The 24,415-nt window shown below is 40.9% G+C and overlaps 1 protein-coding gene across 2 annotated transcripts in view; it reads left to right on the top strand.

The window, feature by feature from the left end:
- helz (helicase with zinc finger) overlaps nucleotides 1-23,450 on the top strand; it is a 64,509-nt gene extending 41,059 nt beyond the window's left edge. Inside the window, exons 22-33 of one of the 2 annotated variants that reach the window (XM_015968877.3) lie at nucleotides 6,311-6,494; nucleotides 8,799-9,027; nucleotides 9,609-9,873; nucleotides 13,405-13,450; nucleotides 14,960-15,126; nucleotides 15,255-15,459; nucleotides 15,567-15,649; nucleotides 15,747-16,254; nucleotides 18,878-19,130; nucleotides 20,502-21,171; nucleotides 22,659-22,932; nucleotides 23,026-23,450. In XM_015968877.3, coding sequence (XP_015824363.1) covers nucleotides 6,311-6,494; nucleotides 8,799-9,027; nucleotides 9,609-9,873; nucleotides 13,405-13,450; nucleotides 14,960-15,126; nucleotides 15,255-15,459; nucleotides 15,567-15,649; nucleotides 15,747-16,254; nucleotides 18,878-19,130; nucleotides 20,502-21,171; nucleotides 22,659-22,932; nucleotides 23,026-23,381 — 3,240 coding nt within the window. In that variant the 3' untranslated portion in view covers nucleotides 23,382-23,450. Of the gene's footprint in view, nucleotides 1-6,310; nucleotides 6,495-8,798; nucleotides 9,028-9,608; nucleotides 9,874-13,404; nucleotides 13,451-14,959; nucleotides 15,148-15,254; nucleotides 15,460-15,566; nucleotides 15,650-15,746; nucleotides 16,255-18,877; nucleotides 19,131-20,501; nucleotides 21,172-22,658; nucleotides 22,933-23,025 lie in introns of both variants that reach the window. The other variant, XM_015968868.3, reaches the window with a different exon arrangement.
- Nucleotides 23,451-24,415: the final 965 nt, after the last annotated feature.

The raw sequence follows: 24,415 nt of genomic DNA, 5'->3' as shown, positions 1-24,415 counted from the left end.
TCTCTCTCTCTTCTTCTACCTCGTCTCTCTCTCTCTCTCTCTCTCTTCTGCCTCGTCTCTCCCTCTCTCTCTCTCTCTTCTGCCTCGTCTCTCCCTCTCTCTCTCTCTTCTTCTGCCTCGTCTCTCCCTCTCTCTCTCTCTTTCTTCTTCTGCCTCGTCTCTCTCTCTCTCTCTCTCCCCCTCCCTCCCTCTCTCTCTCTCCCCCTCCCTCCCTCCCTCTCCAAATGCCAAAGTAAAACAGATCTGAAGTTTAGTTTTTGAGATATTTTAGTTTTATTTGGCACAACTCGTAAATAATTAGGAGTTTTGCCCTACATAAAGGATTTGCCCTTAGCCATGTGTAGCTAGCAGCTAACAAACTACTAAAATAAACACAAGAATCTTCACGTAAGGTCTTGTTTTTCTTAAACGAAGATCTTTATAAATGCTTTATCAGCGCAACTATAAAATACAGAAACAGAAAAAATACATTACTGATTAATAAACACATCTTAGCAGCCTGCTTAGCAATTAGCCTAGCTTAGCATATGTATGCTCACGCTGCTTACATTTTATCAACCAAGTAACTTTAACACACGCCCAAACATTCCCTAAACAAACGATACTTTCAAAGACAAATTAAACATGAACTTTTATTTAAATTAAGTAGTTGCAATTTTGCACTGATAATATTTGAAGGTTAAGCAGTCGTGATAAGGGATACGTGATGTTCGCAACCTAAATGAAAATTAATATTTTTTCATTAGTAGGGACCCCACATTTATCAGTATCTGTTTATAACAGTATTTGAAATTAAGAGTGAGGCAATATTGAGCATCCCTACTTTTTACACTCAGAATCAGCGGTCATCTATTTAAGAAACTGATATTGCAAATTGATTGATTCCAAATGTAGTATATTGTTCAGTTGTGGTAAACTTTTATCCCAGAACTTTCACTAAACCTGCCTTTTCATTACTTCTGTTCTGATGGACAGTCTTTGATGCTCTGATGCTGTAATGGTCATATAGCCTCCTTTGTTCTTCAGATGCCTTCATGCCAAAGTGGAAAACATCCCCGACTTCCTGTCAGGTGTATTTCGTGTTCGCGGTGTTAAAACAGCAGAGCGTTTCACCTCGTTGTCTCCTCCGTTTCTCCTGTTCAGTTTTATTTCAGGTTCTTTGTGGTTCCTTTAAAAATTAATTGGGATATATTTCTTCGAAAGACAAACCAAAACTTCCCTTTTAACGGTGTCCATTAAACTGATCTAGCAAAAGGCTTAAGGTCCTCCACAGCAAAAGAGATTAGTATTAGAAGGATGGCTTTAATAAAAAGTAAATCTAATCTTTTTACATATAAACAGATATTTTGACCTATTTAGCCTTTGTGACTTGTTTCCTAGTCCAGTTTTGTATTTTATTTATTTATTTAACCTTTGTTTAACCAGATGAGTTGATGCAAGCAATCAAAACAGACTTAAAACAATCTTTAAGTACTCAGAAGCAGGCACATTGATCAGAAACTATTGAGTGCAATGAATTATTGAAGGCAGATAATGAAATGTAGTGAGCTTTAGTGATTTTTGCAGCTTATTCCAGTCGTTGGAAGCAGCAAACTGGAATGAGGAGCGGCCAAAGGAGTTCAGCTTTGGGAATAACCATAGACATTAAGTTACTGGAACGTAAATTCTGCTGGTTGTTGGGAGTGATGAGTAATGAGTGAAGATATGACGGTGTTCTACCGATGATTGTTTTGTATATGAACTGATACCAATATAACAACCTGCAGGAATGAAGTGATGGCCAGTTAACTCATTCACTGCCAGCCGTTTCCTGATCACTAACGGCCTTCGCTGCCAGCGATTCTCACCGTTTTTACTGTTTTTTAAGAGTCACAGAACGTTGTGCGCTAGCATGATGTCGATGCCAAAACAACCAAAACAAAGAGGAGACTCACCTCTTACATCAGGAAGAAGCCGCGTGTTTCGAGCGTTATCCGTTCTGTCATAATCCGTTGTCGAATTGTGATCGGCAGACGCTTTTCCGGTTCACGCCTCACTTTTTTTTACAGGAACAGCCCAAAACGATCTCCAAACACATGGATGTGTTGCTTCCTAATCATGTGATCTGTGACATATACGGATGAAGATCGGCTTCAGGGCTGAGGTGTTTGTTCTCTCAGCACGGGGGGCTCGTTCCGATTCTTAAACAGTAAAAAAAATGCAAATGACGACTTTAGTCGTCATTGGCAGTGAATGAGTTAACAAGTGAGTACAGATCACAATGATGAGTAGTGAAAGGGGCACCAGTGGTGAAACGGATTACTGAGTGATAAATGACATCAAGTTTATGAAGATTTTTGGAAGCAGTCCTGTAAATGATGTCGCTGAACTCTAAGATGGGAAGGATTGTCCTTTTGACCAAAGTTTACTTTGCAGAATGAGTAAAGGATGACCTGTTGCAGTATAGAAACCCAATTCGTGACCAGATACTTATAAGAACTGACAGGCTGTAGTTCTGTACCATCCAGGGAAACAATACCAGGGTACAAGTTGATTGCGGTAAGTTCCGGTTGAAGATTATGAACTTAGTTTTACTTGTGTTTAAATTAGAGGCCGGACGATATATTCAATTTTTTCTATATCGGCCATCAGCCGAAATTATTTTTTTTTAAAGCCTATAAAAAAACTTTTAAAAAGCTAGGCACCTGTGTGGCCAACTGCCACACTACTAGACTGAAGAGACGACCCGAAGGACCCCAACACCTTTTTTTTTTAATGTTTTGAGTTTGTTTTATATTTGAAATTCAATAAATATTAAGAGATTTATTGACTTATTTCATTTTATTGCACACAGTGAGTGTTCAGTTGCCTTTCGCAATGTGCTGCTAAAACGTATATATCGGCTTTAATAAATTTCTTTAAAAATCGGCATCGGCCTTAAAAAAAACCATATCTCTAGTTTAAATGAAGACGAAGGCTGGGTGCTACAAGAATCGTGAATGCTAACCTAAATGTTCATTTCTTTAATGTATCAAATGTTTTCTTTGTTGTTGTTTTTTTCCTTCAAAAACTATTTTACTATTCTGTCTTTAAGTTGATCAAAATTTTATGCCTCTGGGCAACAAATGAGCTAAACTCTCCACTTAAGTCACTCGGCGTTCCCTTCAAATTTCACAACAATCATTACATTTGTTATTAAACGTCTGCATGGATTTTACGTTTAGAACCCAAACCCTTTAGAAATAGAAAACAGATTGGAGTAAATAAATCAAAATGTAGGGGGAACATGACAAATTAAAGAAGTTAAATAATTTTTGATATATGTATGGATAGAATGTCGCTTGGAGTTTTCAAACTTTAATACTTGACTCAAGAAGCTAATTTGCAGATGTTTGAAATGGGCTGTGACACCAGTGTCACCATGGGTCCTTAAGGGTTAAAATATAATATATATATATATATATATATACCGTATTTTCATGACCATAGGGCGCACCGTGTTATAGGATGCAGCTTCAGTTATGGGTGTCTTTTTGGTATTTAACACGTACAAAAGGCGCACCGGGTTATAGGGCACGGGCACGGTAAAACGTACCGGTAAAACATCTGTGCGGGCTCGGGACTCGGAACATATCAGTGCAAACCAGACATTGTGAAAACTGTAAACAGCCAAAAGCATGCTTCACTTTACTGGTCTAGTCCTGTTTCAGACCTGGTTTAGAGCGCACGTGCACTTCCTCATTGCGTGCGCTGACGGCTCGTGCTCTTCTAATGGGCTCGACACACGGGAGGCAACTTCGCCTCTCCTCCATTCATTTTCAATGAGACATGCGTGATAATCGCGGGTCTCCCTCTTACTAAAGCTGGGTGTACACCGGGAGTGCTGCAGGAGGACACACAGGGATTTATGGGGGTTGGATGAGGAAAACGAAATAAAGAAAGTAAATCTGTGTTTTGTGATCAGTTTAATTTGACACGAACACGACAAGCACGCTTTCTTGACAATCTTTGTGAGTAAAAAAAACGTGTAGAAATAAAAACGAACAGCGTGTGTTATTAAGGAAATAGCGGGCGAGCGGCGTTGATGCATGATAGCGCATGCGCCGTGAGCGGTTCTGGTACTTTTTGGGTCGCAGCGCCGCTTCAAGCGCTGATGCGCTGTGCTGAAGTTCAGAATGTGTTTACCGGTAGTTGGTGGATTTAACCACATAAACTTTCCACATGAACAAAATCATATGTGTGTTATTAATAGGCCTAAGAAAATAGTGTGATTTTAATTCTGTTTTATTAACCGTCTGGGGTCCATGCGGCAAACGCATATCCGCGTCCTTTGAACAGGTCTGATTTGGGACGCTGTAGCAGCAAGACTCCGCCTCCCTGAGTTTCGGTTTCAATTCAGCTTTAAAAAGGAGATTATAAACTACACCCCAGTTTTTAAATTTTGTTAATAGGCAACGTAAACGCGGAGTTATACTAAACTAAAAAACGACCTATTTTTAGCCAATCTGATAACTTGTCAAAACAGCTGTTAAGTAATCCGTGAGAGGGAATGTGCTTGTGAACATAAAACCCCACAAAAACATGAGATCCTTTTGCTGTTGGTGGACGTCTCACATATTCAGCTGATAAAAAGCATCATTATGTAGCTGAGAGAGAGAGGAAGGCTGCACGAGTAACGAGATGTGCGCAAAAAAAAGCCGCTTCGCGGGGAAAGGAGTGGCGCGAACGGAGTAACAACAAACAATTAGACATATTTTGACGGTAAACTTCATATTTTGGAGCGATCCGGACAGATATATTGTCGCTGCAGTTTAGTAGGCTTTTATTAGGCTTTAATAAAGGATGATGAGAAGGATAAATGTCCACCAGGCAGGTCAGCTAGTACAGCTGTTTTTTGAACTGGAAGCAGAGGAAGTGGACGGAGACTCACAGCCAGAGTCTGATAGCCTAGTGAACTAGACCAAATTCTTGCTTTGCAAAGTTTGTTTGTTAAATAATACATTTATTTAGTCTGGCTTGCCAGGCTAGGAGTCTGAGGCAAATAGCGAGGATGACGATGTGGCAGATCCACAGTTCTGTCTTCGCTCACGTCCGCACGTTCATACCACGCCTCTTGTCTTCTACTACGTTCGCGTCTCACAACAACACAATAGGCACACCGCACCATAGGGCGCCGAGTACATTTTGGAGAAAATTTGACTTTTAGGTGTGCCTTATGGTCGTGAAAATATGGTATATATATATGTATATATATATATGTGTGTATATATATATATATATATATATATATAACATTATTAAAACTTTAGTTCAACTAAATGACTCAATGCTGTAACACAAAGCTAACTTGGCTATCCTGGTAGCAGTTGTGACCTTTGCCAGTAAACACCCTTGTGCACATCAACCTAAATTATTTACAGCTTAGTATCTCATCCCTTTGAAGTTTTTTAATGTGTTATTACAGTAAAATTATCAGTAAATCAGCCATAAAACTCTTAAGAGGATTGGTATCGTCTCCTAGGTCAGGGGTTGCCGGTTTAACACTTGTTTAAGGTTTCTTTGTAAAACTTTTAATGATTCAGGCAGTTTAAAACATGCACGTGCTTTTCAGTTTGCTCTTGGAATAAGTCGATTTTTTTTTTCGTTTTATTGGTTCAGAATTCTCAAATACTACATCTGAATTGTCAAAAGCCACATTAGTTGGATTAAATAAGCCATAAAATGTTCAGATGCACTAAATACTGAAACTCTCAGCAGGAAATCTACCGTAGTTTGAACCGCTGTTTTAAGGCTCGTTTAGTTTTATTTGTGGGGCATAAATATAATATTACTGATTCTGAATGTCTGTGTGATTAGAAGCTGATCTTGAAGAAATTACTGATTTATGTAAATTTCATTTTTATCTGGGTTGTTAGCATCTTAGCTGTCATACAAAGAAGTCAGGAATACTTGAGTTTGGAGAATCAGGAAGCGTGTGGGGAAACAGAACCTATAAAAGAGCTATTTCCCACCTTTTAAACCAACTCATGATGATTTCTGTAAATCCCTGTTATTTATGCTATTTATGTTATTTATAAACACATCTTTGTTGGAACAATCTCGGGTCTGATGCAATATGATTTTGCATTCCTTGCATAACGAACCATCTCTGTTATACGTAGTTTGCACACACCTTCAATGTTTCCGTAGCTTTAAAGGGCAGAAATCTGCTGCTGTTGAGACCCTGTTCTGGGTATCATGTAGCTCAATTATTAACTGGACTCACCCTTTTTAAAGTCAGAAACCATGAATTATAAAACCATAATTTAGGATCTCCTACTTTACTTTCCAGGTGTTTGAAATTGTGGAGCGGGTGGAAGAGTTGCGCAAGAAGTGGCCAGTTTCCTGGGGTAAGCTGGACGAGGGGAGCATCGGAGTGGTGTCACCGTACGCTGATCAGGTTTTCCGTATCCGAGCTGAGCTTCGAAAGAAAAGAATGCCTGAGGTCAGCGTTGAAAGAGTGCTCAACGTACAAGGTGAGAAAGCTGCTTCTTAATAATAAACATCGCTTTACACTGATTTACAAGTTTTTATGTTTATTAAAGCATAATTATTCAAAGAATGGTTATTTGAAAGTTATGAGAATCTACTTTCTTTGTCATATAGACTGACACCTTCAGGAGCAGCTTGCTAAAAACGTAACGATCGTGGTTTCAATCACAATAAAAAGCAAGTTATGTTCAAGATAAACGCAAGTCCGCGACATCACAGAGACCGCCCTCATACCCCCTTTATGCTGCTATTGCCTAATCTTTTATAAAAAAGAAAGGATTGCTCCACTTTACCGTCACAGTCTGACCACTTATAAACGACCTAAGGGTCCCTGAATTCGCCACGGCGTTGCGGCAAATTGACGGCATTGTTTTGTAAAAACAGCCAAACAGAATTGCCGGTCTCCATTAATTCCCAGTCCCAGTTCACAGCAAACTCAGACTAAAAGGCGGAGATAGCCGACAGAGAAAGATATGCTAATAAGCAGAGAAATTGCCAGCAAACTACAAAACGTCGTGTTTTTTTCCTGCTGCACCAGAGCTGTGTGGTAGCTACAGGTGTTAAGCAGGGAAAAGTACTTCCCAAACAAATGAAAGACGCACTTAAACTTGGATAGATTTTGTTCTTATTTTAATGCTTTGCTGAAAAGTATCGGATTGGGACTCTTTATCGGCAGATACTCAAAATCAAATGACTCTGAATCGAATCAAGAGCAAAAAACGTGATCGGAACATCCCTAATTAAAACCAAAAAGCATGCTGTAAGGGTTTCTGCTCCCACTCTTGTTGCACCCTTCTGCTTTCTACATGCAATTAACCCCCTCATTAACCACACAAGAAATTTAAAATTAATGTTTTAGCTACTATGCTGCACACAGATGGAGTCCGCTTCCTCATGACTGATCAAATGTTCCCCAACTTTAGTAACTTTTGAATCAAAATGGAAAACTTCATGCATTCAGCAGCCTTAGAAAAAAATGTTTCTTATGCTGCACATTCTGCACTGTAACTGCTCACCCTTTAATTTGGCCTTTTTTCTGATTCTTAAATCTGAATTTAATTTGATCTAAGATTATTTGTGTGTTTAATAATGCCATTGCGTTGATTTTGCAGTTCTTGCTCCTGGAAAGCACACAGAATTGCCTCTACGTATAAAATGTTGAATTCAAATAAAGCTGCCATGTCTAAAGTCTGCACGCTGAATGTTGAGCTGTTTTCTAGTTAGTGATGAGGTTTTTTATAGAATACTTGTGCAAAATGTTTCTGTCCTGTCATCAACCTTTTGTTTGATGAGTTTATTAAAATAAACTTATATATTTTTTTTTTATTTACGGTGCAGAACGTTTTTGAAGAAATTGATGCATGTTTGATTGATCAAGTCTAAAATGTGATGATATTCATCAAAGATAAAGACTTATTAATTTTAGTTCTTTTCTTTTTGTGAACTAGTCTTTAGTCTCATCTGTATTTATTAAGCCCAAGTTCAAATAAATGCATTTTATTCGTGTGACTCTGCTAGCTGCTACAACCAAATGTTCAATCGGGTTTTTAATCAACACTAAATAAGTTCCCATTTTTCCCTCCTACTGGTTGAAAACTGAATTACAAATGTAGCAAACGACCCTTCTGTAGCCTGCTGTAGTTAGCGCTAGCAACAAGCTAATGCTAACACAACTGATACAAAAAGAAGCCACGAGGTAAAAAGACCCACATTGTTGGACCAAAAAAGTATTACAAGTCCAGAAACAAAAATACCAGGTCATGACCAGCCCCTAAAATGAGTGTAGGCCACGCTAATGTTCAGACTGGTTTTAGCTCTTTACTTCACCTCCAAAAACATTGCTCTCCTACTCTCCTTTTAGTTCCTGGCTCCGCTATGATGCAAATAAAAAAAGCAAACTTCTACTTCATTCTGTGCTTCTTGATGGTCGGTGAACAGAAAAAGCTAACTGCTAGCCTTTATGTTAGCTTCCGGCAGAGTAAACTTCAATTGCTTTAAAGCTGGTAGAGTCCTCCCATTAATGGTCCTTCCGGAACCACAAATCTGTCAAGTGCAGTCAGCAGATTGCTGTCCCATATGATGTTGCTCAAGTTTGTGGCTCAAAAACCACTTAAACCAGTTTGAAAGCAATAGCTTAAAGTGTTAAAATCTTTTTAGTATTGAACTTTAAATTTGTGTTTGAAATGTGCTATACAAGTAAAGCTGCCTTGCCTTAATAGACCTGCATGTTTCTGTGTGATTGATTTGACACGTCTTAATAACAAAAATGCTAATTTATCGTTTTGCAGGCAAACAGTTCCGGGTTCTCTTCCTCAGTACCGTGAGGACACGACACACTTGTAAGCACAAGCAGACAGCCATCAAACGTAAAGAGCAGCTGGTGGAGGACTCGACCGAGGACCTGGACTACGGTTTCCTGTCCAACTACAAGCTGCTGAACACAGCCATCACCAGAGCTCAGTCGCTGGTTGCAGTCGTGGGAGACCCCATAGCTCTGTGTTCTGTTGGTCGCTGCAGGTAAACTCAGAATTTAAAAAGTAACTGCCATTCCACATGCATAGAACTAAAACCACTAGCGGGTTACACTTGATCCATTTCTGGTTTTTTATAGCCCACCATCAAGACCATATCTGTGATCACTGACTATTGTCGGTACTTGCTGACGCATGTCAAGGATTTCACAATTCGTCTGATTTCTAATGTCAGCCTGTCCGTCAGAAACCAGTCTAATTGATGTGCTGAAGATGAGTGTTGATATGGTTTACACAAGACTCCAGGAATCAAAGGTCTAGCTCAGTAATGCATCTGAACTTAATATTATATCCGTAGGAAGTAGCTACAGACTGTTAACGGGCAGCTAAAGGTTCATCTGAAGTCCCTGTCTCCTCTTTGTGTTTTGACACCATTTGGAAAAGAAAAGCAGCTTGTTCTTCTGTAGCTCCTGATCTTGTGAGATTTTTTTTGAAAGTCTTATAAAGATGTTGTCAAGGCTGTTTGGAATAATCAAAATACGTTTTTTCTACTCAGCGCTCAGAAAAAGGAGTTTTTACATCACTACCAGGAAAACATGAATGTTTCCTGCTTTTGCTGCCTTTCAGGAAATTCTGGGAGCACTTTATTTCCATTTGCCATGAAAACTCCAGCCTCCATGGTATCACCTTTGAGCAGATCAAGGCTCAGCTGGAGGCTCTAGAGCTCAAGAAGACTTATGTCCTGAACCCGTTGGCCCCAGAGTTCATCCCCCGTGCCCTCAGGCCCCTGCAGTCGTCTTCACAGAACCTCCATCCTCACCATCACCCACATCCGCAACATGTACAGCCTACCTCGAACAAGCAGGGTCCACAGCAGCAGTCTCCTCCCAAGGTAATGTGTCTAAAATGGGTGCAAGAAAATGTTTTCTGCTTTTCTTTGCTTTTTTATTCTTTCACCAAGGACATGTTTTGTGTTTTTAAAAGTCAGTCTCTGAATTACAGTGACTCGTATGGTTCAACAAAACACAAAAGTCACAATGCAACAAAATAAATGGAAAGACAACAAATTTACATCCAACAGAAATAAACAGAAGTTGTACTTGATCAGTGTCATGCCAAGGTTGGTTTCTCCAACAGATGTTGTATCTCCTGCTCCAGGAATGGTTTAATTTAGTTTGATGTGCAGCACTAAGAGCAAATAATATCATAATGGCAAGTCTGGAAATCTTGCCCAACAGTCATAGGGAGATGTTCCACAAAATTGGTGGCAAAACTGCAAATGCACGATCTCCCCTCGATCTGCACCTGGAGCGAAGGATCACCAGTAAATCCTGGTCAGCTGAGCGAAGAAAGCGGGTGGAGACATTCCTTTGTAGCAAAGCCAATAGATAAGTAAGAGCAGTACCTTGAAGAGCCCTATAAGCAAGCATCAGCACTTTGCTCTGTACTGCATGGGAAGCCAGTGAAGTTCTTCCAACACCGGTGTAATATGTTCACAACGCTTCGTGTCAGTCAGAAACCTAGCAGCTGAGTTCTGAACCAGCTGTAGGCGAGCAATCACGCCCCGACCGGCATACAGAACATTACAATAGTCGAGTCTGGACAGGACTAAGGCATGAATGATTAACTGTAGGTGCTCCATAGACAACAAGGGCTTGATCTTAGCCAAGCGTCTCCGATGGAAAAAGTGGACCGCGTTAATTAGTGCATCAATGTTTACACCTGGATTGGTGACGATATTTGTCTTCCACCAGAGAATGCTGCTGGTGGCGCCAGTGTATGGCAGGCCTTGCCTCTGTCAATGTGCCCCAGGACAGCTGTGGCTACATTGTAGCTCATCATCACCAGTGTGGGAATGAGTGAATGACATTGTGTTGTGAAGAGCCTTGGGGGGTTGTGGAATCCTAAGGTGCTATATAAATACAGGCCATTTTATGAGTATGTGGACTTATAAACACAACTTCTCTTCCCGTTTGAATGTTTTTGAAGGCGCACACTATTGGGGAGAAAAGTAAATCAAAGTATGCACGTGAAAAGTGTCAGTTTTTGTGTTTTTGTTAGAAAAACATCCAGGTGAAATCCAAATTCAATCTTTTCTTTAAACCGTTTGGCCCTAGCTGCTGTGCTCATGTTTTGTTACCTCTGTGGTTAAACAGTAAATGGCCTGTATTTGTATAGCGCCTTCTTAGGGATCTACAGCTCCCCGAGGCGCTTCACAACACAATCAGTCACCCATCCATTCACACGCTGGTGATGATGAGCTATGATGAAGCCATAGCTGCCCTGGGGCACACTGACAGAAATGAGACTGCCATACACCCGCCCACCACCAGTTGTCAAGGTGGGTTAAGTGTCTTGCCCAAGGACACAACAGCAGCATTCTCTGTCCGGAGCTGGGATCGAACCTGCAACCTTCTAATTACTGGACAACCTGCTCTACTTCCTGGTTCATTGAAATGGTTCAAATGAATCATGAAGTAACTTCTTTCTTTCTGTTTATTTTATAAAAGGAGAAAAAGAAACAACAAAACCTCCAGAAGGTTGGAACAAATGACAAATCTATCCAGTTGAGTAGGTTTAATTTTCACCACAGGAAATTATTTTATGATTAGCGGTTTCTGCCCTTGGAAGCAAATGAAAAAGAAAGAAAAGGAAATTAAAGTTGTGGGTTTCTCTCATTAGATTGTTTAGCTGAGTTTAAATTGCCTTTGTGTGTGTGTGTGTGTGTGTGTGTGTGGTGTCCGTGTGTGTGTGTTCGTGTTCTGCCTGCCCTGTGTAAAGGTTAACCAAATCAGCAGAGCTGCCAACCTGCTGCCATCACCCACTGGGCCTAATGAGCCCCAGCTCCGCCAGCCAGCTTTAGAGATAAACACGCACTTCCGCTCTGTTCTCTGCACACTGACACCACGCCGCTCACCGGTGCAGCGGATCATTTCTATCTGTGTGCTGATTTAAAGGTCACACTGATATGGATCAACTTTAACTGATCAGTCTCTACTCTTTACACGTCTTTTTGTGATTGACTTCTCGTTGCTTTTGTTAAAAAAAAAATCTCTTAAGTTGTCAGTCATAAATTAAATCTAGGGCTGCTCGATTATGGCAAAAATAATAATCACGATTATTGTGACTGAAATTGAGATCTCGATTATTTAAGACGATTTTTCAATTCATGGTGATTTTATTTGTTTTTATTCTGTCATAAAATTGCTCAGGGCACAATCAGGACAAAAATAAATAAGAAACAAGATGATCACTAAAATAACTCCTGATTCCCAGTATAAAAAGACCAATATACTTATAGCTATGACCCAAGGGCTATAGACCTTGGTTTAACTCATTTAAGTCTAACCAGTACAGACCCGAATACCAATATCTGGCAAATACTGACAGCAAGAATTATACAGTGGCATTTATAACAAATAAATGCAAATAAATTGATGTTCACAAAATGTTGCATAACATTTATTTAGTCGTGTCAGGGTGCTGTAGGAGCGTGCACTAGCACCATGTCCTCAGAGAGGTTAGTCATTATTTATCAGCGTGAGGAACTTATTTCTACCTTATTTATAAACTATTTATTTACAAGTCCATCAGTTAATGTAATAATTGTCCCGACCACAGCTGCACCCCCCACCCCCCAAACCCGGTCTCACAGCAATCAGGGGCAAGCTGCTCGTGTGTTTAGCACGCCGCACGCGCACATTTAGCCGTTTTAGCGGCTCAGGAGCCCGCAGGTACTCACTCTGGTTAATCCAACAGGGAGCCGGCTCTGAGAGCCGTTTCTTTAGCGACTGACACATCACTACATCATTCCCTTTCCTAATGTCCTGAAGAACGGTCCGGAGCGCAGGCGGAGTGTTTAGCTAACCTGCAGGACATGTCAACGACAGTCATCCAGAAAGTAGCTAAGGGTTACCAGAGATGATTCTGACGTGTTCGCTAGGTACTTTTAAGATTTAAAAAGTCAAGAAGGGGGTCTGAAAAGCTGTTAGAAATAGCGTCAAAGTCGCTAAGTTGGCAACAAGGGAGGAGCGCTTCATTTGCAACTCAGGCAGCGCAAGTGGGAGGAGCAAATAATCGGCTTGTTTTGTTTTTATAATCGTTCAAAACTCGGATCGTAATTGGGATTAAAATTCGATTAATCGAGCAGCCCTAATTAAATCTGATCTTTAATGTTGAAGCTTCAACGATGAATTACAAAATATTTGCACAACATAAATAAACTGTTTATATTAGCTTCACTCTGCACAGAAATGAAAAACTATGGATCACTATTTGTTCCCTGTTTTTGTCTTGTGGTACAATCTTAAGCAGCTTCTTCTTTTTAACCCGTCCTCCTTCAACTCTCCACTGCCTGCTGACATATTTTGCAGCTTGGCCTTGAAGGCTTTACCATGGTTTCATGACTCTCTTTTTCCTACAGGGGAAACATGCAAATCACACAGAGCACCTCCCACCTGACGGATATGGTGAGTGCAGTTCAACGTCCATCGTTTCAGCTGTTGAATGTGTTCAATAATAAAATAAATTAGGTGTCTGAAATATTGCAAATAAAATGCAAATGCAAACCAACTAATTTGGTTCATGATGAAGTCGGGCACATCCGCGGACAGCCTAGTGCTGCTGTAGATTTTACTTTAACTCAGTCACTGTCAGCCATTTCCTGATCAGAAAAGCCTTTTGCTGCCAGCGTTTTTCAGTGGTTTCACTGTTTTTTAAGAGTCCTAGAGTGTTGCGCGCTAATATGATGTCAACACCAAAACTAACAAAACAAAGAGTAGACTCGCCTCTTACGTCAGGAAGAATCCGTGCGTTTCGAACATTATCCGTTCTTTCATAATCTGTTGTTGAATTGTGACCGGCAGAAGCTCTTCTGGTTCGCGCCTCACTTTTTTTACAGCAGCGGCCCAAAACGATCTCCTAACACTTTGATTTTCTGCTTCCTGGTCACATGACGTGTGATGTATGTGGATGAAGATTGGCTTTAGAGGTAGGATGTTTGTTCTCGGTGCGGGGGCTCGTTCCGACGCCCACACAGTAAAAAAAAAATGCTAATGACGACTTTTGTCATCATGGGCAGTTAACGAGTTAAACATATTTTAAGCTCCTGAAAAACCACTGCTTCAAAATGCTCTAAAGCATCGTCAACTGAAATTCTGTTTTATCTACTTGTTTTATATGTAATACCTGATTAGTTTTGTTAACTTTGGGTCAATGTTTGATTTCAATACCGAGTAGAGCAAATGCTGGTGAAGGTTCGTAGACATCCAGGTAATCCAAAAGGGATCAAATGTAGGCAACTGGACCTCTTTGGTTTCTTGAAGTTGTTTTGCTACTCATCTGAGGAGTTAAGTCTGCGTAAAGTCACTGGCACGTTACAGTGACACCAGCCAACAAATCACTGACACCAGTCAGTAACTTGTTCCAATTGGCTGTGTTCCTCTGTAGGAAACTTTTTTCTGATTGGCTAATGAACTGACCTGTATTGGAATGTTTACTATGTGAAGTGCCTTGAGACGACTCTTGTCGTTATTTGGCGCTACGTAAATAAACTTGAACTGAATTGAATTGAGTTTTGTCAATGCTGACTGGAATATGGGCGAGTCAAGCTTATAAACTGTATCTGTTGTTGCTAAATGAGTTTAAACTACCCTTGAAAACCCCCGATGAGTTGTTGATGTCGTTATATGTGTGATAATGATTGTTTTTATTAGATGCCGGAGGTTCCTAGGCTACATCCTCCTGCCTCTAATCATTGTTATGATCAATAGAAGAACCCATATTGGTTGATCTCTACTTGCAGTTGAATAATCACAGGCATCTGGAACCCATTTAAATGTAGATTTCATTAGTCAGAAAGCATCAGAAGTGAAAGGGTGAAAATCTGCACTTCAATCTAAAACACAATTCTGGTTTAATCCAGACAATCTGAGCTGCAGCAGTAGGTTCTATCACCACTTGTGTTTCTCTGATTGCAGTTCAGTCCAACTCTGCTGTGTTGATGGGAAACCCAATTCGAGCGTTCACACCCCCTCTGGGCGGTACACCGGCTGGAATAGGGAAGTCACCGAGTCCCGTTCAGAGGATCGATCCACAAACAGGCGCCAGTATTCTCTATGTTCCAGCCGTTTACGGAGGAAATATGGTAATGTCCATGCCTCTGCCAGTGAGTGACATCCTTCTTTTAACGTGTGCCAGTGACGTGTTCTTTTGATGGAAAATATCTGTTTTCATCGTGAGAAATTTTAGTGAGAAGTCATTTTTTGTCCCAAGCTGCCCTGGCCTGGTTACCAGAACCGCTTTGCTGTGGATCCTCGCATCATGAACCACCCTGCAGCCATGGCCTACAACTTAAATCTGCTGCAGCCGCAGAACCAAGGCTCCCCCGTCCCATACAGCGCGGTGACACACCCCTCCCCATTAGGAATGGGCCAGCCCAGCCCTGAGAAGGAGCTACAGGCTGACTCCGTCAGAAATGGTGTGCCTTTATTTTAATTTCAATATCAAATGGTTCGCTACACTTCACAAATTAAGGAACACTTTAGACAGCTTTGTTTGACGATGTCTTTTATTGACACGTTTTAGGTAAAGTAGAAGGATGTCCAAAGTCTGAACAAAACCGTCTACAAACGCCAGAGAGGAAAAACGCAGACATAAGGGAAAAACAGGCAAGTTGATGTTTTAGATTCTGTTGATCAAAAGCTCTTTATCTGCATAAAAACCAAATTATAATTGTAATTTTCTTTTGTTTCCTTTTCCCTACAGGGAGATCTAGACACAGGCCAAATTCGAACTTTAGAGCCCCAAACCGAGGGTGTCGTTGGTTTTCCCAATGTTCTCCTCCATCGTAAAGATCCTTCAGCTACCCAAAGATCCCTCAACTACCACCTGGCACCACCCAATCCAGCGTTTCCTCCACATCCTGCTGGTGGAAGAACTTTCCCCCAACAGTACCCCGTTTCTAAACTTCCTTATTGGGTCAACCAGCCCCAGCATCCAGGAATGACCCAACAGAGTCAGCAGCAACAGCTCAGCCCCGCCTTTGCTGGTGGAAACCACGCTTCCTTCTTCAGTGGCTCCATACCCCCCCACAGATCTGTGCAGTCGCCCACCGCGGATAGGGCAGAGCCCGGTGGTGTGGAGGACATGAAAAGCTCCATTAGGACTTCAATGGGCCACGCTGCGGGGCATCATCCGGGTCTGCCACAGCAACACAACAGAGCCGGCAACTTTGGTGAGGATGGACAGGATGGAAGTCTTGGAGATGGTATGGGTGAGTAAGAAACTAAATCATGAAATAAGTCATACTTCTAGAATATTAACTAATTAATGATTAACAATAGGGATGTGTACCGAATTTGGTACTTTTTAAGGTACCGACCAAATTCCATAGTACTGTCCGAGCACCGATTCACGTCATTTCAAACGGTGCCTCGTTTCGGTACCCGTCCTTCATAACGAGAGCTTGCCAAGACAGCTGCGCATGCGCAAGAGCGTTATGTCATCGGTCGCTGCGAGCGAGTTGTAAACAGAGCAGCATGGTAGAAAGAACGCACGCTAAAGCTTGGGTCCACTTCACTAAATGTGATGGGTAACTGGGTGATGATGAAACCAGCGACAACGATCTAAGTGAGACATCCTCATCTTAATCTGCTCCGGTAGGTAAATAAAATGTTTAAGATAACGTTAGCTTGATATGTTAGCTTCCGTTTCGCTAATGGTGCGTTCGCTTTCTCCTCGGAACTCTGAATTTCCGACTAGAAGAACATGAACGCGCTCTAAAGTTTGGCTTCACTTTACTAAATGTGACGGGTGATTGGGTGAAGATGAAACCAGCGACAACGATCTAAGTGTGAGGCATCATCGTTTTAATCTGCTCCAGCAGCTAAATAAACTGTTTAAGATAACGTTAGCTTGATATGTTAGCTTCATATGCCACCGTTGTTATCATCTAATGGTGCGTTCGCTTTCTCCTCAGAAATTCTAACTTCCCAGTAGGAAAAATCAAATGAAAAAGGACGGCAAAAGGAATGAAGATACACAGTAAATTTAGTTCACAGTAAAGGTGTTTGCTTCAGTTTAATTATCAGCTTATAAAACTACAAGGACGATGTTAAAATACAAACAGTTGTATGTTATTTATCGTGATATTTATCAAATATTGTTATATATTGAGAAAATTATATATTTAATTATAAAAGAGAATTAAAATATTAAACACTCAAAAGTATCGAAAATTGGTACCGTTAAGTACCGGTATCGATTCCTAGGTACCGGGAATTAGTACTGGATCGATTCAAATGTCAAAGGTACCCATCCCTAATTAACAGTCGACACAATTTGAATGTTTTAAAACCCAACTTCAACTTTTTCAACATACTTTTTTTTTCTATTATGAATAAAATCCCTGGAAATAGAACCTAACTTTTATTTCAGTATTTTCCATTACATCTTTTTCATTAAAATCCCTAAATTCATGCGATAAGGAAATAAGACGGGGATGATTAAAAACACATTTGATTAATTGTCAACTTTATAATGAGAGCGAAGATGGAACTCATTTTTCCTTCTTTGTTTTGTTTTCAATTATCTCAGAGGAGGAGCAACACTTCCAGTGTTAATGTTATGTAATGAATGGCTAGCTAGGAGAAGAATTCATCGATGCCTTGGGGGATTTTTGGTTGTTAATTTTAAGTATTTTCAGAAAAGTGCTTTGAGTTTTCTGATTCAAGTCAAATGAAATATTGAACACGAACCCAGACTGTTTAATTTAGTTTCATAATCCCGGTCAAACCAAAAAAAGTGACAACAGAGTCAGAAGGATGCAAAGAAAAAAAAAGAATTATTTATAAATGAATTATTTAACTGCATAAAAAGGCCCAGTTTTCCAATTCCTCATTTTGATTCCGGTCCCTAACAATTCTCAGTTCGGATTCTTTCAAGAGGCAGGGTCCAAAGACCTAGCTAACTTAGCTAACCGTAGGTCTTACTTGATTAAACAGCTTGAACTTTTCCATGAATTTTATTATTTGAACTTTCTAAAATCAAGCGTCTAAAGATGATCAGATTTGGTTTTCTGCTACAGACAACAGTCACACGGGTTGGTCATACGTGTTCTATGTAGTTATAATAAGACAACTTCTAAGCCTTCTACACACAACCCCTAGTTTAGAACTGAAGAAGCCTCTTGGATTTGAGGTGAAACATCTTCAAGATAACCAGAAAAGTCCGGTTGTTTGGATTAAAACTTAAAAGATGATCATGTCCATGATGGCTGAGAATCTGCACCATCATGCTGCAGCAGCAACTGAAACACGTGCATGTAGCTGCGAACAGATTTAAAACGTTAAAAGTTCTCAACAGTCCAAATCAGGGGTTTCATTCCTGGTTCCAAAGGGCCGTTATGCAGCATGTTTTAGTTGTTTCCCTGCTCCAACACACCTGATTTAAATCCGCATGTGATTAACGGGCTTCTGTAGAGGTTGATGAGTTGCTGAACAGGCGAGTTAGAGCAGGAAAACGCCTAAAACATGTTGCATGTGTAAATGCTGTGAGATTTGTTATTAGATGTATTTATTTATTACGCATGGCGGCTCCTAGTGGGCAGAACTTGGTGTCCACTAGAGAGAAAGGCTGCTCACCTAGCACGATGGCTTTAATTAGTCCCGGTTCCAATCGGTGTTTGATGCCTAACGCCAGTCATAAGTGGTCACGTTCTGCAAAGGAAGCCCAGAAAAACCACAGCCCTGGACCATTTTCCTCCTCTGGATCAGAAAACTGTGGATCATTGTCGTGATCACATCATCTTTTTCTTCATTTTTCACTCAAAGCGTTCACATAGAAAATGTTACATTTTGAGGATTGTAACATTGACCCATCATATCTTACCCTTTCAGATGTCCACAGTCCGTTGGCTCTAGAAGCCATGAGCCAGCAGCAGGCAGCCAGACTGGGCCAGTGGGGGGAAGCAGCGGGTCCTTACCTTCAGGGAAACGTTGCCTTTCCTTTGCCCCAGCAGCTCGCCCACCTTGCTCAATCTGGCACGGCTCGATTTCCCCCTCAGCTCCTTCGAGCAGCAACCTGGGCTCATAGTGCCAGTATGGAGGATGAAGCAGTTCCTTCTGCCTCAACGGGGCCGACGTTCGCCAGGTCAGTCTGATACATATTAAAGCCTTTGTGTAATGACATTAGGGTTGTCACGGTATGAAAATGTAACCTCACGGTTATTGTGACCAAAATTATCATGGTTTTCGGTATTATCGCGGTATTTTTTAAACGGTGTTGCATATGTTCAGAAAGCATTGATAGTCCTGTTCTACACAAACTGAAATAGTTCTGAAAAGGTTTAACATGTTTATTAAACCTAAAATAACACAAAGCCTTAGCAAAAGTGCAACTTTTCACAAGTAAAGGAACAAATAGCTTCTTTTTCTGGAACATGTTACAGTAGTCAGTGCAGGTTTAAATGATACAAATCCAAACATTTAAAACATAAACAATATGTAAACAAATCAAAGAAACACCACTTGTTTTCTCATATACTTGTTTTCTTCATTATCAAAATGAAAATCTAAAACTCCAGTCCACACTTGACTTGAGCACTGTACAAGTCAACCTTAAAAAACATGTATTTAAAATAAATAGCCACTTTAAACAAATGACTAAAATAACTACTACACTATGTAATCAAATCCAAATGTTCAAGTATAAATGGCATTGAATAAGTAAACAAATCAATGACAAGGAACTAATCGTATATTTCTCTTCATCATCAACAAATAAGATGCTTCATCCAGCAACAGGGTGTCCGTGACACGGTTTAAATGCTGGCAGAGGACGCTGCGGCTGCAGTATATAGTGACTCGTTGCATTCTCCCTCAACCAAAAGTCCTCACGTCATGCATTTAAGCTAAAATGCTAATGTTAACTTACCTTGCACTGGCTGTAGAGACGTGGGTGATCGTCACGCAGATGTGCCATTAGATTCGAAGTGTTGCTGCCTTTTGCAGACACTTGTTTCCTGCATGTTCTGCAAACGGGATAGCAGTCTTCTATTAACTGTCCCTCAGCATTTTTCAGAAATCCAAAATATGCCCATACTTCCGATTTAGTCTTCTTTGAGGGCTGATGGATGTCCTGGGCGCTGCCGTCTCCTCCTTCGGCCGTTATTTCAGCTTCAAAGTTTTGGTGCCGTTGCAAACTAAAAAGTGCGTGTGCACGCCGCGGGAACTTCAGCTGAAGCGACGGTGGCTGGTAAGGGTCACCGCGCCGAAACCGCGGCCACGGTAAACCCACCGAGATAATTTAGTTTTTTAAAAACTGGACGGTTATTTTTATTGTCAACTTTTTTACCGGGGTTTACCTTATACCGGTTACCGTGACAACCCTAAATGACATCATTAAATCAGAATAGAATATGTAATTTCGTCGAGCTTAATGTCAGATTTGTGTCACTGACATTTTGTTGTGATGAACTCTTTTCGTTTACTGATTTTTACACTATGACTTTATAATTCCAAGGTATCCAGGCCTCCTGAGAGAGGTGCCCCCACAGGATCAGCCAGAAGCCAGAGAAGCAACAGAGATGCAACCTCCACCCCAATCTCGACTCCTTCAGTATCGACAGTCCCAGAGCCGCTCTTCAGACGACTCTTCTTCCTCTTTAGTTGCCATGTCCAATCACGCTGGCCCCTTTCCTTCAGGACTTTACTCCCACAATACAAGTCGCAACCTCCTTAATGAAAACCTTCTCAACAATCAGGCTCTGCAGCAGCAACAGCACATGGGGAACTCCCTGTACAATACAGGTAGCTACCCAAATCAGCCACCAGCTCACTCTGGCAGCCCACCTTCCTCCCAGGTCAAATATCTTCTGCAAGAAGCTCAGTGGCCCCATGGTGGAGGTGCATCTGCATCACAGCAGAACCACTTGCTGGGGAACCAGGGCCATGGTCTTCTCTATGGACTGCCCATCATGGCTCACCCCAGCAGACAGGAGCAGGTTCTGATGCAGCATCACCAGCAGCAGCACCAACAGCAGCAGCTGCATCAACAACAGCAGCAGCTACAGCAGCTACAACAACCCCTGCCACAGCAGCCACACCAACAAAATCCAGGTCCTAACCCAGAGCCCTACCACCCACTGTCCCCCAGATCATCAGCAACTACAACCCTTCACAGTGTAGATGAGGTAAGAACTGCTGACCTAGTTAGCACAGTGATCTGTTTTTTTTAAATTCGGTCAAATAAAAAAAGTTCTTCAACCCTGAAGCTAGAAACTCTGTACAGTCGTTTATCCGAATAACTCAATAAGCAAGCTCTGGACATTTCTGGCATTCATTCAATGCCTGGATACTCCCTAGCCTAGAAATTAAGACAGATCATAGCAGAATGGTATTGCTTTATAGATCAGTCTAGCCAGGCTCTATTGGAACCTCAGTTTGCCCAAACTATCTTGTGTCTTACCAGTCACAGTGCTTTATTGGTTTGGTTGCGGGATGTTACTGCAACTGAGTGGAAAAGCTAAGATGGCGACGGCTTGTTTGAAATGACTTTGGCCTCGAATTTGGATTTTTTAGGCTTGGGCTTTTCTTTAAGTCAAGAGCTGATAGAGGTACTTCAGTCCTTTATTTAGAAAAAGGATGTATCTGAATCTTCTTCCATTTTGACTGACATCTGTAGTGGTGAGTATGTCATGTTGTTCAGTTTTAAAGCCAACTGTAGATCCCATCCCAAGACTGAGTCTATGGGTCGTGGCCAGACTATATGCTCACATATATAGGATGGCTGGCCAGGCTAGATAGTCCCAATAACCTGGAATATTACTTGTTTGTGCCAACATTGTTCTTTGTTGTTTTCTTCTTGTCTAACAATGACGTTAGCAGTAGCTCGGGCAAGCATTAGGAGTTTCTTGAGCTAGCGTTAGCACTAGCCTCGGCTAGCATGTTTAGTTATTGTAGACATTAGCATAGATTGGGATGCAACTTGACGTGTTATACCAGCTTTTTTTTTTTCCAGAATGAACCATGATATGAGCATAGGAAAGCAGGTTGGAGACAGACTTTTTGGCATATCGGACACTTCACGTTGCCTAAATTCGACAACAACAAAGTAATGGCCACAGAGTTTGTTTTGAGGAAATCTGGTTTAACACATCAGCTTAGACACACAGCCTTAAATTTTCATTTGCCATCCCACTTCAATATTGGCAAAATATTTAGCTTTGGTTACAGCAATGCTTACTGAAGAACAATGGTAGTCTGATGTACAGCTAATGCTAGTCCAAGCTAGCTAAACTGCTAAAAACCCTTGCCGAAAAAGAGGAAAGTAACAAATAATGTTGGAACACCATTCATGTTCCAAGATACACGGTGAATATTCAGACAGAATGAATGCCAGACAGATCAACATTCCCACACGCCCATTACATTTTCATAACCTGGCTGAGTGGGTGGGGTAAACCAGACTTTCCATTGCAGGGCTTTATATCGATGTCGTTTTGGGCAGTTTTTCAGGGCTCCTGGGCCATTTTGAGCCCCAATAATTTTTCATATGCAATAACTAGGCTCAAAGAACAATTTCCAGTTGTTAGACCTCTTTTGAGTTTCTTGTGTCATTTCTTTTGAATCTAATTATTTAACTTAATGTGTCATCATTTCTCCACTTGTGTTTGTGCAGTATGAACCACGAGGTCCGGGCCGGCCTCTTTATCAGCGCCGCATTTCCTCCAGCTACCCAGATGAACCATCTCTAGCCAACACCCACAATGCCCAGCCCTGTCCGTCAGACCCCCAGGATCATTCTCATATGCAGCATCATCAGCACCCACACCCCTCCTATAACTATCTCCCACAAGACCACCTCTGGCCCAGTAATGGTGCAGGTCCTGGTAAATTTCAGAACATTCCATGTAACGGATCCAATGCTCTGGCTCAACATCGCGACCTTATGGGTAAGTTTCTGTTAATTGGCTTTATGTTATTGTAAAGCTATTTTAAATCATGTTTAATTTGTCCAACTTACTAATGGTTGAACCACTTTTCAGCGTCCAAGGTTCTCCGTCAAACTGATGAGCAGGTGAAGGCTGAGCCCACAGCCACACAGCCCACCCATCCACACAGCATCACCTCCCATCAGCACCAGTTTCCTCCTCTAATGTCAAATAAAAAGCAGCAGCAGCCACCACCGCCACCACAGGCTCCAACAGAGGCCACCCAGGGGGCTCCAAATTTAAACAAAGCCCCCACCATGTCATACGCAAGCGCCCTCCGCGCTCCCCCGAAACCCCGAGCTGTTCGCCCTGAACAGGTCAAAAAGAATAGTAACCCTCTTTCCCTCCTTCAAGAGCTGAGTATTGGAAGTTCAAATGGTAGCAACGGATACTACTCCTACTTTAAATGAGTGTCACTTCTCCCACTTAATAGGTGATCAAATAAAATAATAAAATCCAAGCAAAAAATGGTAAAAAAATAATAAACAAAAAAAAAATGTGTGTAAAGTGCATTTATAATTTGGTTTCTACCAGTAGGTTTGTTTTCCTGCATTTTTTAATCACTTTGACTTCTTGTTGGTAATGTTTTTTCTTTGACATATCTGTGAAGAAAGTCAGTATATATAACAAATGCATTACTGGTATATATATATACATACTCACTATGTATATATGAATATATATACTTATATTATCTACACTTGTACATGTAAGTAATGCTTAAAAATAAATAAATAAAATAATATAAAAACTAAAAAAAAAGGTAACACTTGGCTGACCACTTAGCTTCCTGCTTTTTTAAAAGAATTTTTTTCTTAAATATAAAAAAATGCTTGTTTTTGCTTTTTTTCCAAGTTTCAAGTAGACATCAACAGCTCATAATACTGTGTTTTTGTAACAACGGCTAAGTGGTCAACCGACCAACAGCATAGAACAGTGTATAGAAGTAGATAAATTTTCCTCTAATCTGTACAGATAAAGAAAATAAAAAGACTGAATTGTACACCACATAAATCATGTTAGTATTTGCATTATGAATAGTTTTTTTTCCTGCCCCCTTTCAACTTTTAGTCATCCTTACTTTAAAATAATCTTTGGTAATTTAGTGGTAAATGTGATTATAGAAAAAACAACTCCAGTTTTCATTTAATTTTCACCAAGACGTCATCGGGAAGACTAGATTCAGTGTGAAACTGTCGCTGAATCGGTCGTGTGTTTCATTCTCTGTCGGCTTTAAAGCTCTAAGAACGCGAGACGATGCTTTCTGTGATCAGATGAACCACGCTGCTTGTTTGAGCAGAATAGTTCCGTTATGTTTTATTTTGCTGGTGCTTGTTTGTCAGAGCATCAGATCTGATCATTTCAGTAACTGTTGGTCCGCGGATTATTTTTGAAAGTTTTTTTGGTCTGAAGGTCTGCGTAAGTGAAGAGAAAGCTTGGTCAT

The sequence above is a fragment of the Nothobranchius furzeri genome, chromosome 4, assembly GCF_043380555.1.
Source record: "Nothobranchius furzeri strain GRZ-AD chromosome 4, NfurGRZ-RIMD1, whole genome shotgun sequence".
Taxonomy (NCBI): Eukaryota; Metazoa; Chordata; class Actinopteri; order Cyprinodontiformes; family Nothobranchiidae; genus Nothobranchius; species Nothobranchius furzeri.
Note: the sequence above shows the minus strand (reverse complement) of the source record. Positions and strands in the feature narration are given on the sequence as shown.